This window comes from Eumetopias jubatus, unplaced genomic scaffold, assembly GCF_037043125.1.
Source record: "Eumetopias jubatus isolate StellerSeaLion01/CBP00866 unplaced genomic scaffold, mEumJub1_p1.0 scaffold_8, whole genome shotgun sequence".
In the NCBI taxonomy this organism is placed as follows: domain Eukaryota; kingdom Metazoa; phylum Chordata; class Mammalia; order Carnivora; family Otariidae; genus Eumetopias; species Eumetopias jubatus.
In genome coordinates this window covers 5,125,718-5,143,906 of record NW_028274814.1, presented here as the reverse complement: position 1 = coordinate 5,143,906, position 18,189 = coordinate 5,125,718, and the positions used below count along the sequence as shown (strand labels likewise).

The following is an 18,189-nucleotide window of genomic DNA, read 5'->3' as shown; positions in this document are numbered from 1 at the left end:
ATTTAGAACTGAAAAATACAGTAAATAAAATTTTAGCACTCAGTATACAGACTCAGTAGCAGCATGGAAGGACAGTTGAAACAATCAATGAAGATGGAGATAGAACAATAGAATTTAATTTACCCAATTTGAACAAAAGAAAGAAAATAGACTGGAAAAACAGAGCAGTGTCTGAGCAGCCTGTTTAGATCTAATGTTTATGTCCTCAGAATTCCAGGAGAAAAGAATGAGGATGGGCTGAAAAAGTATTCAAAGAATTAATAGCTGAAATTTTCCAAAATTAGGCAAATGACATAAACCTGTATCCCAAACAGGATAACCAAAGAAATCCATGCCAAGACACATCATAGTCAAATTCCTAAAAACTAAAGACAAAGAAAAAAATCTTGAAAGCAAAGAGAGAAAAGGGATATCTTTGTATGGGAAAAATGATTTGAACGAAAGTAATTTCTCATAAGAAACTGTGGAGGACGGCAGAAATGGGACACTTCAAACGCTGAAAGAAAAGAATTGTCAACCCCGGTTTCTGTATCCAGAGAAAATATCCTTTAAGACTGGAGAAGAGATCAGGACAATTTCAAATGAAGGAACACTAAAAGTTTGTCCCCAGCAAATCTACCCTAGATGAATGGTTAAGAGAAACTGTCTAAATAAAAAGGAAATGGTAAAAGAAGGAATCTTGGAATATCAGGAAGGAAGAAAGAACACAGGAAAGAATAAAAATGTGGGTATATACAATAATTTCCTTCTAGGGTTTTCTTAATTATGTATGATGATGAAGCAAAAAATATAAGTATGGGTAAATAAAATTAATGAAACATCAAGTGAACATTAATACTTATGATTTGTATAATATTTACAATTTGTTTTGTATACAACCTACCTAAAGAGTTATATATAACCAACTTTTATGGTAAAGTTGTTACCCAAGTCATAGGATATTTAGAATTACACATTAATTCCCACCTTAACATAACTATTTTCATTTGAGTCATTATTATTCAACATGCATTATTTTAAAGAGAATATTCTCAGACACTAAAAACTTAAAATTCCTATAAAGAAAAGAAATCCTCCAGTTGAAGATACAATTCTTTTGTAAATAAACTACACTTCTAAATCTGTCAAAGCACTACTTTAGGTTTTACCTCACCTAATTTAAAAAAAATGAAAGGTTTATGTGTGTCATACCATGTTCAAAACAGTCTTGCCTGACCAACTACAACAAATCAGTAAACACAAAACTGTGTTCCTTTCATAAACTATTTTGACCAAAGTAAGAAATAATTATCAGCCACCAAAAATCACAAATCAAGATAATTCTGTCATTCTATCAGTTAAAAAGTATCCTTTCCCATTGTGAGAGTTTAAAATGTCTTTGTGAAAATGTGCACGACAGATTTGCAACACTGCCCAGTGATGCAAGGCAACAAAGATTTCTTGCTAGAATACTGATTCAAAATCCCTCAGTAAATTAATTTAAATGCACAAGTATCGAGGTTAGTAACTCTTAATAGTTCATTTAGTTGGTTACCATTAAGTCATGCATTTAAATGAAAGTTTCTGTAGTGGGGCTCCAGATCGGAACAGAGTACTTCTACATTTAACTTGTTTTATGGCTCCTCAAGATCATCCCTGTGGCTGAATTTGAAAAGTTAGTCTATCAGATTCTATGTTGTTAACCAAACCAACCTGCTCCTGAGGCAGAAAAAGAAAACTTGAGTTACCGAGAAAGGAGCTTGCTCGAAAGGGCAGTCAGCCTGCTTGATAGAGCTCCACTGTTATCACCGTTACTTTCAGGTTCTTTTCTTTCATGAGCCCTGTCTGCACTGCTCTTCTTGTGTTCTTTCTTGAGGATCCCATTTATAAACTACTACCCAGTGTGAAAAGCAAACAAAAACAAGGGGGAAAGTGTAGGGTGATCATATCACCTCTAAAACTTCAAGAAGACAGCAATTTGTAAAATTTCCTGCTATTGAAAAAAGAGATTAGCAGTGTTCCAAAATAGAGTAGCTGCAACTTAGGTTTTTAGAAGATAAATTGCTGAGTGAAGTGTTTCCTTTCTAGTTCCTTGAGGGTGACCAAGAAATAGTGAAGTAAAGCCCCTTTACTGACAGTTAATGGAAGCCACACCATTTATGACAGTGAGTTACTTTAAAACTTTTAAGAAAAGGGAGAAACAATAGAGAAGAAAGTGGTCCATGCTAGAGACCAGCACATGGAACTGATAGTAACAGATCTGTAGCATAGTGTAAATCAACAATCCAAAGTATATTTGAAAATATAATGTGCCATTGAACTGTTAATTATGTAATAAGTACCTTTAAAAAGCTATTCTTAGCTGTGAATAAAATCTCAAGTTAGATCAAGTTCTTAGAAGGAATATAGAGAAGAAGCAATATTTTTATTGTAGATATTAAGTAAACTAGGACATGTTCACTTTCAAAAATAAATAAAAGTAGGTTAATTAAGTCCTGTTGTGTGTAAGGAAGATAGTATAACTTGGCAGTTCTCCAACATATCTATACTCATAAGAGCTTCTTGTGGTTCAACCCAAAACTCTTATGCTTCTGTCAGTTAAACGTTTTTAAATACATGCTCTTACTTTTGAGACACCTGTTTTTATAGGCCTCTCATAATTTTAGTTTTAGAAAAGTAATCTAATAACTAACTAGTAACTAATCTGATAATATAAAATATTGTTTAATATGTTTGTGATTCCTTATTTTTTTAATTGATGAGCTGAAAAAATGATCCCATTAGTGACTTAAACATTTTTCTGACTTGGAAATTTTTAAAACTCTATAAATTTGCATGTTTACAAAAATGCCAAGGAAATGAAAACTTCTTTACAATAAAAATATTTAATATTAATATTCTGATGTTACCCATAGCAAAAAGGCTTTCTTAGGCAAACAGGTTATAACAAAATACTATAGTAATCTTATGCAAAGAATGCATCAATCACTATATAACTCAGCATTGAATCATATTATACTTCTCTCTCAAGGGTCAGTTTAACCTACTCTTTGGAACCTTTTTCAACCAAAGTAGTGTGTGATGTAGAAAAAGCTCAGCACATGGTTTCTAGTCTTCATTATACCACTATGTCTCTTGAGTTCCACTTCTGCATCTATAAAATGAAAAGACTGGCCCACATGACTACAGAGGGATGTTCTAGCTGTACTTATAAGAGAATCCAATTTCATTTGTACTAAATGTACACCTCTAATACTTATTTACCTCTAAATATCTAAGTATTAAGAAATGATACTAATAAGGAATTTGGGCTTTTCCCATAATCCTGAAGCTCAGTTGTACACTTTCTTCTCTTTAAAATCCTGGTCAAACAAATTTGCTACCTAGATCACAATATGTACAGTTCTTTTTGTCATTAGCCCTACAGTATACATTCAAACTGTTGTTTTCCAAAGTTACTTAGGTTATTTCTTCTCTTTCCCACCCCCTTCAATGTGTTATACACCTCATTTATAATATAGTTAGGTTCATTTGTCATTGCTTGTATTTCATTGTCCATTCTCCCTGTCTGCTGAGTGACTTAAATTATTTTTGTGTGAATGGGAAACATTTTCATGGTTATATATGTAAGCTATACAAAAAGGTATGCTCAGAGATGTGTCATCCCCCCATGCCTACTACCCCATCCCCATTTTCCCTCTCGTAAACAAATTTGTTTCTTAAAAGCTATGGTTTATTCTGAAACTACTATATGTATATACTGGAATTGAACAAATAAGTAGATGTATTGAGAATAATGAGACCAAAATTTCTCACCATCAGAGAAAGAAGTTACAAACAAGGAAAAGTGAGAAGTCTAGAATAAATCCTATGGCTTTCTATTGGAATCAGAGGTATCAGTATGAACTCATGGTTCTTAATATATATATAAAGATACATAGATACAAAAATATAGATGGGCTTTATGCAGGTATTAGTATACATACATATATTTCCTAGCTCTGTTTGCTGAGAATGCATGGAAACAATGATACCCAGTAGCAGTGAGCATACCTAGTGCCCAGATCTGGGACTCAAGTACCATTCTCCAATAAATGGTACCAACTCTCTTTGCATAAATGGCTGATTCTAGAACTGAGGTAAGGAAAATATAAGCTAAACCCAGAACAACAAGAAAGTGTTTTTAAAAAAGTCATCCTGTGAAAAGGGGCCAAGAGCCAACCTGAGGGAGCTCCCATTGGCCGAATCTGGAATAATTTTAGCATCAAAATAAATAATGATAGTACTGGATTATAAGCAGTAGAATAAAGTAAATATCCATACATCCATACTGATATAAATACTTTAATAAATGGGAGAGAAGGAAAAGTTATTTCTTATAGTAGAATTTCAGTTATAAATTAAGAACTAATTAGGGAAGTAGAATACCGCTGTTAGGCAAACACCATGGTAATAATTGATGCAGGCGCCTGGGTGGCTCAGTTGGTTAAGTATCTGACTCTTGGTTTTGGCTCCAGTCATGATCTCATGGGTCGTGAAATCAAGTTCAGCAGGGACTCTGCTTGAATATTCTATCCCTCTGCCCTTCCCCCCCCGCTCAGGTGTACTCACTCTCTCTCTTTCTCCCTCCAATGAATAAATAAATTGTTAAAAAAAAAAAAAGAGGACCATCAATGAATGCTAAAACTAGTGGGTGAAAGTTTATGAAGAAAAAGGATATTTGCATAATATCAAAGTATTTCCTCACCAGAGAGTTATTAATATTAAAGACATAGTAATTAGTATAAAGAAACCTGACAGACACCTTCTTAACCAGGTGATCAAGGTTAATGTCCCAGTAATAAAATATAGTGACATTATATGCCACTGGTGAGATATATTAACAAAGGCATAGCACTTCAGTGGTATTCTTGCTGACAACATACTTCCTCATCCAATCATTAGAAAGCATCAGGGAAATCAAATTGAGGGGTACCCTACAAAACCAGTGATCAGTCTTCAATAGTATTAAAGTCATAAGAAAAAGCAAAGACTAAAGCAACTTCTCAGAGACATGATTGGATTGTGAAATTTTGGAGGAGGCTATGGAGACTTGACAACCAAAGGCACTGTGGGTCGAGAATTGGTTTCTGAACCAGAAAAGGAAAAGACCTTAGTGGGAAAACTTGCATAAGTCAAATAAGGTCTGTATGTTAGTTAATATAATATATTAACATTAATATAATGGTTTCCATAATAATAGTACTGTGATTATGTAAGATGTTCTCATTAAGGGAAGCTGGTTGAAGGGTATACTGGAAGTCTGTGCTAGTTTTACAACTTTTCTAAGTCTAAAACTATTTCAAATTAAAAAGTTTTAAAAATCCTAATCAGAAAGAAGCAAAACCCCTTTCCTTCATTCTTTTTTTCAAGATTGCTTTGGCTAAATGGCCTTTTAAGATTGTTTTTTCCTGGGCACCTGGGTGGCTCAGTTGGTTAAGCAACTGCCTTCAGCTCAGGTCATGATCCTGGAGTCCCGGGATCGAGTCCCGCATCAGGTTCCCTGCTTGGCAGGGAGTCTGCTTCTCCCTCTGACCCTCCCCTCTCTCATGTGCTCTCTCTCTCAAATAAATAAATAAAATCTTTAAAAAAAAAAAGATTGTTTTTTCCTGTTTCTATAAAAAAAAAAAAAGTCCATTGCAATGTTGGTAGGGAATGCATTGAATCTAGAGATGGCTCTGGGTAGTATGGACATTTTAACAATATTAATTCTTCCAATTCATGAACACAGAATAGTTTTCCATTTATTTGTATCATACTCAGTTTCTTTTATCAATGTCTTACAGTTTTCAGTGTATAGATCTTTCACCTCTTTGGTTAAATTTACTCCTAAGCATTTTAATTTTTTTTTTTGATGCTCATATATGTGAGATTGTTTTATTTCTCTTTCAGATAGTTCATTGCTGGTATATAGAATTGAAGCTGATTTTTGTATGTTGATTTTTTATGCAGTATAAGTCTTTGATTTCTCACATTAGTGTTTTGTAGTTTTAAAATCAGATTATATGCATGTTTTGTTAGATTTATACCTATGTATTTCTTTTTTAAAGGGAGAAACTATTGTGAATGTTTTGTTTTTAATTTAGTTTCCATTTGTTCATTTCTATTAATATAGCAAGCAATGTGATTGATTTTCGTGTGTCGACCTTGTATCCTGTGGACTTGCTAATTCCAGGAATTTTTTGTAGATTCTTTGGGATTTCTATGTAGACAATCTTCTCAAATAGGGACAGTTTTATTTCTTCCTTTCTAATCTGTATACTTTTTATTCCTGTTTATTGACAGAAAATATCAGGAGTGGTAAGAGTAGACATTTTCCTTTTTCCCAGTCTTAAAGGGAAAGTATTCAGTCTTTTATAAGTGTAATGTTAACATAAGGTTTGTTGTAGATGCCTTTTACCAAATTGAGTAAGTTTCTGTTCCTGGTTTGCTGACAGTTTTCATCATGAATAGATGTTGAGTTTTTTCAAATGGTTTTTCTGTGTCAGTTGACAGGATCATGTGGTTTTGCTTCTTTAGTCTGTTAATACAATAAATGTAGTAATGGATTTTCAAATATTGGACCAGCATTGGATTCCCTGGAAAGCCCCACTCAGTCATTTTTCTTTTACATATTGCTCACTTAGATGTGGTAATATTTTGTTGAAAATTTTTAAGTCCATTTTCATTAAGGATATTGGTCTATAATTTCCTTTCTTTTTTATACCATTTTTATATGGTTTTGGTATCAGGAAAATTTTATCCTCATAAAATGAATTAGAAAGTGTTCCTTTTTTATTTTCTTGAAAAGATTATTTAAAATTAGTGCTCTTCTTTAAATGTCTGATAAAATTTGCAAGGGAAACCATCTGGGTCTGGAGTTTTGTTTTGGGGGAAGATCTAAACTACAAATTAAATTTTTAAAACAGTTATAGGAATATTCAAGTTAGCTTATTTATCTTGGATGAGTGTTAATAATTTCTAATTTTTGAGGAATTGCTCCATTTCAGTTTTCAAATTTATGTGTGTAGAGATGTTCATCTTACAGGACTGTATTAAGGAAAATAGCTAACCATTACATAGCACTTACTATGTGCCAGGTATAGTACTAAGCACATACTATATTTAATTTAATCCTCACAGCTTCCCTAAGAGGTACTATTATTATCCTCCAAATTTATATTATATAAAATATTTATAAACTGCCTCCTAAATTTCTTAATGAGCATACAAAATTTTTCATTTTAAGTGTAAGTTGAAAACAATCTAATTTCTAGCATATTAAATATACTTACATTTTTAACATTCTTATATATGAGCTCCATAGCAATTTAACACCTATCATTCAATTTTTAAAAAAAAGAATAAGCTCTTCAAGAGTCAAAAATGTTATATCATAATGTTTACTCCTTGAACTCAGAGTATTCCCTTATTACCCTTTTACTATCTCCTAGCTCTGTAGTGATATTCCCTTTTCATTCCTGACCGTTGGTAGTTTGTGACTTCCCTCTTACTTGTTTGTCAGTCTTACTAACGGTTTGTTAATTTTATTGATCTTTTCAAAGAACTAGTTTTCTTTTTCATTGTTTTTCTTTCCTTTTTTTGTCTTTAATTTTATTGATTTCTACTCTTTATTCCTTCCCTCTGCTTGCTCTGGACTTACTTTGTTCCTTTTTTTTTTTTAACACAAGTTTAGAATTTTAATTTGAGAACTTTTGTGTAACATAAGCATTTAATACTATAAATTTCCCTTTAAATGCTGCTTTATGTACATCCCACAAATATTGATGTGTTGTTTTTTCATTTTTCTCTTTGACCCATGGATTCTTTAGAAATATGTTAATTGATTCCCAGAGTGTTTGGAGATTTTCTTATCTTTCTGCTATTGATATCTAGTTTAAATTTATTATGATCAGAGAACAAACTTTGTATGATTTCATTTCTTTTAAGTTTTATTATATGATTTGGATATAGTGTGTCTTCATTAGTGCTCTATGTGTATTTGAAAAGAACGTGTAGTCTGCTGTTGTTGGGTGTTCTACAAATGTTAATTGGATGGAGTAGTTGTTAGTTAGTGTTGCTTAGTTCACTTATATCCTTGCTGATTTTCTATTTGTTCTGCTTGTTCTTTCAATTAATGTGAGAAGAGTATTGAAGTCTCCAGTTATACACATGGATTTTTCTTTACTTTCTGTTCTGTTTGTCAGATATTTTGAAGCTGTGTTGTTAGGTGCATACTCTTTTAGATTGTTAGGTCCTCTTGGTAAAGTGGCTCTCTTATTATATAATGTTTCTCTAGATTTCTGGTAATATTCTTAGCTCCAGAGTCTACTTTGTCTGATGTAAAATAGTCACTCTAGATTTCTTTTGCAAATTTTTACTTTTAACCTATCTATATTATGCTTGAAATAATTTTTTTGTAGAGTGCTAAAAATGGGGCTTGGCTTTTTGTTGTTGTTTTTTTTTTTTAATCTGTTCTAACAATCTCTATCCCTTACATTGGCTCATTTAGATCATTTACACATAATCTAAGTTTTAATGTTGGATTTAGGTCTACCATAGTATTATTTGCTTTCTGTTTGTTCCCTCTGTTTTTTTTTTAATTTCTTGTTTCTCCTTTCTTGCCTTCTTTTGAACCATTTGAATATTTTTTTAATATTCAATTTTCATTTGTTTATTTCATTTTTTACTATATCTTCTTGTATTGATTTTTTGGTAGTTAGTCTGTAGATGAGAATGTACATGCTTCTCATAGTCTACTTAGAATAAGTATTTCACCACTCAAAGTAAAATATGGAAACTTTACCCCCATTTGGTCCCATTACCCTCCCTCCTTTATGTTATAGTTGTCATGTAGACTACATCATTTCTTGTGTCCTCTTTCAGTCCTCACATCTCAGATTTTCCTCTAATATCATTTCCCTTTCTCTCTGAAGACCTTCCTTTAGCAGTCTGTCAGGTTTGCTCGTGGTGTACTCTGTTCACTTTCCTCCATCTGAGCGTATCTTTATTTTACCTTTGTTTCCAGAGTATAGTTTCACTGGATATAGAATTGGGCCTGACAGGTTTTTTTCTTTTAGCACTTTAAAAATGTTCCATTTCCTTATGAAATCCCTCACTTCTAATGACAAATCTGCCTTCTTTTAAGTCATTGTTCCCTTATAGTTGTGCATCATTTTCTCTCTTTTCAGAATTTTTTTAACTTTAGTTATCAGGATTTGATTGATGGTCTAAGCCCAGATTTGGGGGGCTTTGTCCTGTTTGAGACTCAGTTAACTTCTTTAATCTCTTGGTTTGTGTTTTTTATTAAATCTGGAGAGGTTTAGATACTATTTTTTCAACTATTTTTTCTGTACTGTTTTTTCTCCTTCTAACTGAATGTTAGATATTTTATTAATGTCCCACACATCTCTGAGACTCTGCTTATTTTTTTAAATGTTTTCACTTTATTGTCCAAATTGGGTAATTTCCATTTACCTACCATCAAATTCACTGATCTTTCTTCTTTCATCTCCATTTTGCTATTGCATCCGTCCAGTGATTTTTTCCCAAAAAAATTGTTACAGTAGTTTTAATGCTAAATTTCCTTTGGTTTCCTATCTATATCCTCTTTTTGCTGATAAGAATTAGCCTAGACTTTTTATCTTTCCATTCTTTTCAAGTATTCATCCTTAGCTCTTAGCTGCTTAAAGCCTTTGTCTGATAGTTTCAACATCTGTGTGTTCTCAGTGTTGCCATCTTTTGATTATCTTTTCCTATATAGAAATTGAAATTTTCCTGGTTCTTCATATGGTAAGTAATTTTGGATTGTATCCTGGACATTTTGAATATTATCTTATTTGGTCTTATTTAAATCCTGTGGAGCATTTTGATATTTTTGGTTTAGCAGGCGACTTACCCAGTTGTATCAGGCTGTACATTCTAAATAACTTACTGTGGATTATGGTTCCAATATCAGTTCCGTTTTCAAAGCCTTTACAATGCTTTTTGGATTTGTGCCCTATAGTGGCCATTCTGGGACATGATTAATGATCTTATCCTTACTTCAGTTCTCAAAGCCTGTAGTCAGATCCATACATGGGAAGTTTGGATGTGAACCCAGGAGTTCACAAGCAGCTTTATAATGTTGCTTTCCTGCACTCTCCCTTTCCATGATCTCCCTAGTACTTTCAGTTCCCTGGGACTTCCCTTGTCCATTCTCTGTCCAAAAATCCAGGACTTCCTTTGTCATACTTTGCCAGATACTTACCACAACTATGCCTGCAGGAAGAAGAGCTACAAGAAGACGGAGAGGAAGAGCTCGATGAAAGTTTGTACCATCTTCTTGGGGCCACTGCTCCTCTCTGAGTAGATAAGAAGGCTCCCCTTTCTTGGCATTTTAGATACCTTTTTGTTCTTGCTGTCACCATGATCTCAGCCACTACCTTGGGATGATCTAGGGACTGGGACACAAGAGAATTGGGGGGAAAAAATGATTTCTCCCTTCTTTGAGCCCTTTCCTATTCTGTGAGCCCAAACTAGAGGGCCTTCCTAGCATTTTTCTGTGCCGTGCCCCAGTGCCCACTTCCAAATCTAGGCTGCCTTGAATCCAGGCCAGGGGGTAAGAGAAATTACTTCCTCATTGATTCAGTGGTACTTTGAATTCTTGTCTTGTCTTCTTCCCCAGTCTTCCTGCTATGATTTATCTTGTAGAGTCTTTAACTCCTTCATGAATTCTCCCCAGGTTTTTTTAGCTGCATTCAGTAGAACACACACGGTAGTTTGTGTTCACTTCATCTTAACCAAATCTAACCTCAGTTATATATTTTTTTACCTTTGTTTAAGTTAACAGGTGTTCATGGAGATTGTGAATTACATTTACTGTGACTCTGATGGACAATTATGCCAAAAATACATGCACATATGTAGAAACTAGAGGACACAAGAGGGAAAAATGAAGCCTTCTGGAAATACTCTGAGAAAGTACACAGTAAAAAAAATCATTTCTAATTAAAGTTTGAACACTTTATGTTTGAATTCCGGAATCTATTGGCTTCTGAGCAGGGTGGGGAAGACTTACAGAATGAGAGAAATGTGAACTGATCTTTCAAGAATAGGATTAGTAAGTGTTTCATATGGAATGGATAACAGCATTCTAGCCAGAGGGGTCAGCTTGAGAAAAGGCAGGTATAAATGTTCATGGCATGCGTGCATGTGTGTTACAGAGGAAGAGACGAAAGCAGGAAAGGAAAATCTGGTTCAGTTACCTACTTCTTGCACCGTATTAGAAATTGCTATAAAATCTTCCCACAAACACATTTGAAATGGTTAGAAACACACTGTTATGAATTCGAAATGAAAGTTTTAAAATTTTGAACATGTGCTTAATAACCAGTCCTGTACTTTGAACTGTTCTGTCCTGCCATTGACATTAAGCCTTCTGGATTTTTGGTTAACATGAATGGCTAAAATTAACAAGTCAGAAACAACAGATACAGGTGGGGATGCGGAGAACGGGGAATCCTCCTACACTGTTGGTGGGAATGCAAGCTGGTGCAACCACTCTGGAAAACAGTATGGAGGTTCCTCAAAAAGTTGAAAATAGAGCTACCTTATGACCCAGCAATTGCACTACTGCGAATTTACCCCAAAGATACAAAGGTAGGGATCCGAAGGGGTACGTGCACCCCAATGTTTATAGCAGCAATGTCCACAATAGCCAAACTGTGGAAAGAGCCAAGATGTCCATCAACAGATGAATGGATAAAGAAGAGGTGGTATATATACACAATGGAATATTATGCAGCCATCAAAAGGAATGAGATCTTGCCATTTACAACGACGTGGATGGAACTGGAGGGTATTATGCTGAGCAAAATAAGTCAATCAGAGAAAGACATGTATCATATGATCTCACTGATAATGAGGAATTCTTAATCTCAGGAAACAAACTGAGGGTTGCTGGAGTGGTGGGGGGTGGGAGGGATGGGGTGGCTGGGTGATAGACATTGGGAAGGGTATGTGCTATGGTGAGCACTGTGAATTGTGTAAGACTTTTGAATCACAGATCTGTACCTCTGAAACAAATAATACATTATATGTTAAAAAAAAAACATAGCAGGAAGGGAAAAATGAGGGGAGGAAATCGGTGGGGGAGACGAACCATGAAAGACAATGGACTCTGAGAAACAAACTGAGGGTTCTGGGGGGGTAGGGGGATGGGTTAGCCTGGTGATGAGTGTTAAAGAGGGCACATATCGATTGGAGCACTGGGTGTTATACTCAAACAATGAATCATGGAACATTACATCAGAAATTAATGATGGTAATGTATGGTGATTAACACAACACAAAATAAAAAAAAACAAAAAAATAAAATCAATAAGATTAGAATCAATCAGCTAATTTTAGTAGGAGCAAAATGGAGGAATTGTTATATTTTGTTGGAACTATTCATATTTATATTTTTAAAAAAACGTGAATTGCATTTGTCATTCTTGCTTTTACTTACTAGGAATTACATCTTATGGCAAAATAAACAAGTGCTGTCTCTTTTAATCTAAATGTGTGATATCAGCCATTTACTTATTTTTCAATTAAACTTTAAGTTTTGAGATAATTATAGATTTGAAAATAATTCACAAATAGTTCTAGATTCACAAATAATTCAGAGATCCTGTTGTATACCCTTTACTCCGTTTTCCCCATTGGTAACATCTTGCAGAACTGTAGTATAGTATCACAACCAGAACATCAACATTGATATAGACAAGATACAGAACAATTCCATCACCACTGAGCTCCCTCCTTGCCTTTTATATGCCCACCCTCCCCTCCCCTCTGCCCCAACCCTAATCCCTCACAATCAGATATCTCTTCTCCATTTTTATAATTTTGTTATTTCAAGAATGTTATATGAATGGAATCATACAGTATGTAATCTTTTGGATTGACTTTTTTCACTTTCCAAATTTCTTGAGAGATTCATCTAAGGTGTTGGATATATCAATAAATTTTCCCTTTTTATTGCTGAGTAGTATTTCATGACTTATTTTTCAGCAATATTTTGCCACTATTTGAAAAAACAAAGTCTTTTACTTGAGAATTTTTCCTCATTTATATATTTGCTTTGGAATTTAGAATAAAAGCAAAAGCCTTAGAAACATTCCAGTTTACCTTTCTAGGTTGCATTTAGGTTAGTCAATCACAGTGTGTTGACATTAGTAAGTCTTACAGGAGAGAAAATCTTATGCACAAGGCGATTCTGTTACTTTATTACCCTTATATTTTCTAAGCTCTAAGTAAGATCAGAACACATGAGGGAGAAGGCTGCTTGAACAGTATTTGGCTGTTCCAGTATACCCTCATGCTGGTCCATGGATGAAGCAGGAAGGAGCCTGTTCCTGGCAGCACTCCCTAGTGAAAGAAGTGTGTTCATGCTGCAGACCAGCATTAGGATATTTTCTATTTTTGTTAGGCAATATGATTTTAGTTGTTCAACCAAAATTCCAAACCCAGTGATGAGGGAAAGAATGGAGACTTCCAGTTTTTAAACCGCAGTAAAGATAAGTCTGGGACCAAATTCTGAAGTATGTTAAATGTTCGTCTAAGGAGACTAGATTTTATCCTGAGCAGAAATGAAGAAATCACTTAATTGAATTGCAGACAGATTTTTAATTAGCTATAATAACTATAAGTAGAAAAATTAGTATTGTCCAAAATAGCATTTTAACTTTTAATATCACTGTCATCTTTCATCTTAGTAAGCAACTCTGGCTGTCCTAATTCTCATTTCAGGAGAAATAAAGAGCATAGATCGATCAACAGTAAATAACTATATTACTATCCTATCCAAGTGTCATACTGTTTATTATTTTATTACTGTTTATTATTTCAGAGAGGAGAAAAAAAGATGTTAGAAGAATTGCAAACACTTAACCAAGACTGGTGTTTGTCCTACTATATTATAAACACTTTAGCATGGGCTTTTTAATTGTCATTTTGCTGATGGCAAGTATAAAATGAGAATTATTTATCAGACATTAATCTCTTTATTATCTACTTTAGACAGTGTTTTTCATGCTGATCTAAAGGGGTTTATGCATATTTTAACTATTTTCACATAGTGATCATTTTTAAGTACTAATATAAAAGTTCATGAGTAAAGAAAATCTGCTGAATAAATCCACCTGATAATCCAAGGCACTTACAGAAATACATGCTTTAATGTGAGCAAAGATTTTACTTGATTAGTGTTCTATTTCTCAATTCAATTATCAAACTTAGGGGAAATCTAAATCAAGATTTTTGACTGACCTATTCAATGGGATTTGATTGGGGTGCAGATTAACTACATGATGTGATGTTTTAGCATGACTTTATAAGTATTCTGATCATAATTATGTATACTCTGCTGCTAGTTTTTTTAAAAGCAGTTTTTAACTCCTTCATGCTTTTATATATGTACATGTCCTTAATAAACTATTATAATAAATAAAATGTACCTGAATATACAAAACATACTTTCTGCTTGCTAAAATAATATACCTATTTACTCTGATCTTATTCTGTATAGAATACTACAGTCAACTCATTATAAGGTGGCAAAGGAGGACAACTGACATCTAAAAATGTTTACCAGTACTATTATTACTATGATTTATCAGTAGTTAGAATAATGAATAGAGTGAAAGAGAAAGTGTAGTGCCCTAGGTGTTTACTCTGGACACAGTGAAGTTTAGTACAGTCTTCTCTCTAGTTAGCTGCTGGTCCTCTGGTCATACAGGCAAGGGCGGAGTGGGAAGTAGGTTTTATAGCCACTCAGACCTGAATTCAGATTCCACTTCTACCACCTAATAGCAGTGTGTCCTTGGGCTATTTAACCTCTTCAAGCCTCAAGTTTTGGTTGTCTTTTTTTTTTTAACTTATAAGTAATTATGAAGGTTAAAGGAAATAAGTTTATAAATCATCTAGCACAATGCCTAAAATGTAGAAACTTGTACTTTGCAGAAGAAAAAAAAAAGGAATCCTGGTACCTACAGGTAGAACGCCTCTCCCAAAAAAAACACTAAAATCCCAGTATGTGTATAGTTAAATGTATAATTCCAGGATGATATCTAAATCTTGACTAATTTTGCTTCTCTAAGATACCTTTGTGAGTTTGGTAAAACTATCTGCTTGATCTCTTCTAAAAAGTTCACTTTTCAAGGACACATTACTTCTAAAAGGGAAAAAAATCCAAATTAAATATAATCTAAAAGTTCCTCTTCAGATTTCTAGATGTTAAAGATGTTTGTGCCACATGGATCTATTTTAATCCTTTGTTCTTTGATTTTAGCAGGAAAGGAAGGACAAGAAATCCTGGGGCCTGAAGCTCAGGCAGATGAAGCGGGATGTGCAGGTACGTGCTCGTCAATTTCTTTGATACTGTAGCCTTTGAACAAGGTCTTTTTGTGTCACTGGTTTTTGCATTTGTGAGTCATGAATTTAGTCTGTTTCCTCCTCTTTTATCTTGACCTTCTTCAGTGTTTCAGTACGTAGGCATATAGGGCACTATATGAAAAGTTAGAAGTTTATATTCTTTAAATACAGTGTAAATTTGCAGATTCATCTAACACAGCATATTTTCCATTCTATAAGGATGACAAGAACAATCTATAGATAATCCAGAAAATAAGTATTTAAATGATGATTTGAATTTATATCAATTTTTTTACCAAAGCTATAGAAATACAGATTTAACTATTTTGAGTTTCATTATTAGTTACCAGGATCTGCATTGAGTTGCCCACAAGACGGAAAGCAGAAGGGAGAAGAATAAGCAAATATCATGAGTTATCTATAAACCAGATGAGAATCATGAATATTGATGAGCTGAGTGAACATGTCACAGCAAACAAGAGAATCAAATTTTTTTCTTGTAATTTCTGTGATTTTGAAAAAGGCTAACATGAAGTTAAATTATGGTAAACAAGAAAATTTGTTTCTAGGTGACTAAAAGTACATACTCCCTGAGACTTAACACTATTCCTTTATAATGGATTCAAATCAGATTTAAGAAGCAAAAGAGTAAGTAGAAAACTTAAATCAAGATCTTATGTATTATAACACCAGGCACTTATTATTGTGTCACATAAGTCAGCAAGAACTCTCAAAATGAAAATTTCAAAGATGAATTCCAAGTTATTAAAACATTTCCTCAAAATACTCTACTTTAAAGTAGTATAGTTGTATTTTGTCTATTCAGTCATAAATTAGAAATTTCTATCATATCATTTTAATTAAATTTTCTGTTTTTTCTTCTCTTTTTTGGTTTAACACTTATAGTTTTTTCTTTTCTCTGCAGTACATTTTAGGAATATTCCATAGAGCCCTATAAATTATCTTTCATTATGTAAGATGAGTATATTTCATAGTAACAAGTCAAAATAGATTTCATCTATAATATAAACAGGCACTTCCATACTTGTCAGTCAGTTCTGTAAAACAAAGAGTAAATCTTCATGCTGTGATTAAAGAGGCATTCCAAATTAATTAAATAATAATGGGATATGTGATGATTTATGATACCTGCTGCCTAAGATTTTATATTCTGCCTTTAACTTGGTTGTGTTTAACTTGCATGAATAGTGTATGCAACTATGTTGTTATCAAATATTTGTCATGCTAACTTACACATTATGTAAAATATTTAAACTCGGTATTATTAGTTAAAATACTCTTAATGAACATTAAGACTGCTTATTACTTTTTTACCTAATGTTAAAGTTAGATGATTTACATTACCAGAGTTACAGAAGATCATTTGCCCTTTTAAGAAAATGCTATCAAAAAAAAATTCACAATTCCAAGTGTCAGTATTTTACCTCACGCTTTGCTCTTCACTACAAAAATAAATTCTTTCATTTAGTACTGAGTAGTATATAAATTCCCTTAACCACCCCCACCCAAATAAATCACATCTGGAAAGTAAAGTAACCTTGTATTAACTTAAATTGTTGCTGAAATGTGAGGTCCCCCCACCCAGTGGAAGATGATCCCTGCTGCATTATTTCCCTGGAACATGGGGAGTTAGGAGTAAGCAAACATTTAATAAAGCCCTGATAAGTGTAGTTTTAAGGGAAAAAGGATAGAAATTGGATGGTTGAGGCTTTTGAGCATTTAAACTTAAAAAATACGTTTTGCCTTTGCTTCTGTTACTTCCTTGACTTCTAGGGAATAATGTGCTGACAAAGTAAACAAAAACTTTGTACAAAGGTCACGATCATTAGTTCAGAACTTTGTCAGGTCCTTTCTTCAGCTGACTTCCTTTTGCAATTCATGAAGTTAAGAGAACTGTACTCTCAGCTTAGTATTCAGAGTGAAAAATTCACCCGAAACATCCTTTGTTCCTTCTGAGCATCCCTTTTTTGTTTATATAGTTAATAGTTTTACAAAGTTTGAAAAATGGAAGATAAAGTTAGGAAGAAGCCTAACGACAAGCTGATCAGAAATACCGTCAAGTGGATTTCACACATGAGAGTGGCTCAGGTCATGATTCCAATGGAAATAAAACATAGCTAAATAATTTTTAATCTTTATATTAAATGTTTGCCTCTCTGTCTCCTTGCTGTCTGTAATTTGTGATTATAACCCTATAATTCTACACTTTGAGAAATGGTTATTGTCATATAGACCTGTGGTCCAAAGTAATTTTATATTTGACAGTCAGCTCTGAGTTTTGTCATATCTAAAGAAAGCCAGATTATTATTATGTTTCTTTGTATTTGCTCATCTCTCTACTATTTAAATATGTAAGTTTTATCTGTCTTTAGATGAGAAATTTTCCTTTATAATTGACCTTTTTACAATGTGCACTTCCCAGCACTTGAAATTTACATGTAGAACTGTGGAATTTCTGGTCTCAGATTGAGGTTGCTTGGGCTAGATGCAGATCCATGAAGACAGTGTAGTTTAGTTGGAAAGAGCCCAGAATTTGATACCACACCTAATACCAAATCATCTAATCTACTAAATTTAATTTTCACAAATACCCTTAAGAGGGACTGTTATTGTCCCTCAAACTTTATATTATATAAACTGATTACGTACTGTTCCCACATATTTCTTAATGTACATTTAAAATTTTTCATCTTAAGTGTAAGTAGTTACAATCTAATTTCTGGCATATTAAAAATGACATTTTTAGGGGCATCTGGGTGGCTCAGTCGTTCA

At 33.5% G+C, this 18,189-nt stretch overlaps 1 protein-coding gene across 3 annotated transcripts in view; it reads left to right on the top strand.

The window, feature by feature from the left end:
* ZEB1 (zinc finger E-box binding homeobox 1) overlaps positions 1–18,189 on the top strand; it is a 188,934-nt gene that overhangs the window by 140,353 nt on the left and 30,392 nt on the right. For 2 of the 3 annotated variants that reach the window (XM_028120871.2, XM_028120872.2), the window contains one exon: positions 15,317–15,376. In XM_028120871.2, the coding sequence (XP_027976672.2) occupies positions 15,317–15,376 (60 nt within the window). Of the gene's footprint in view, positions 1–15,313; positions 15,377–18,189 lie in introns of all 3 variants that reach the window. The other variant, XM_028120870.2, reaches the window with a different exon arrangement.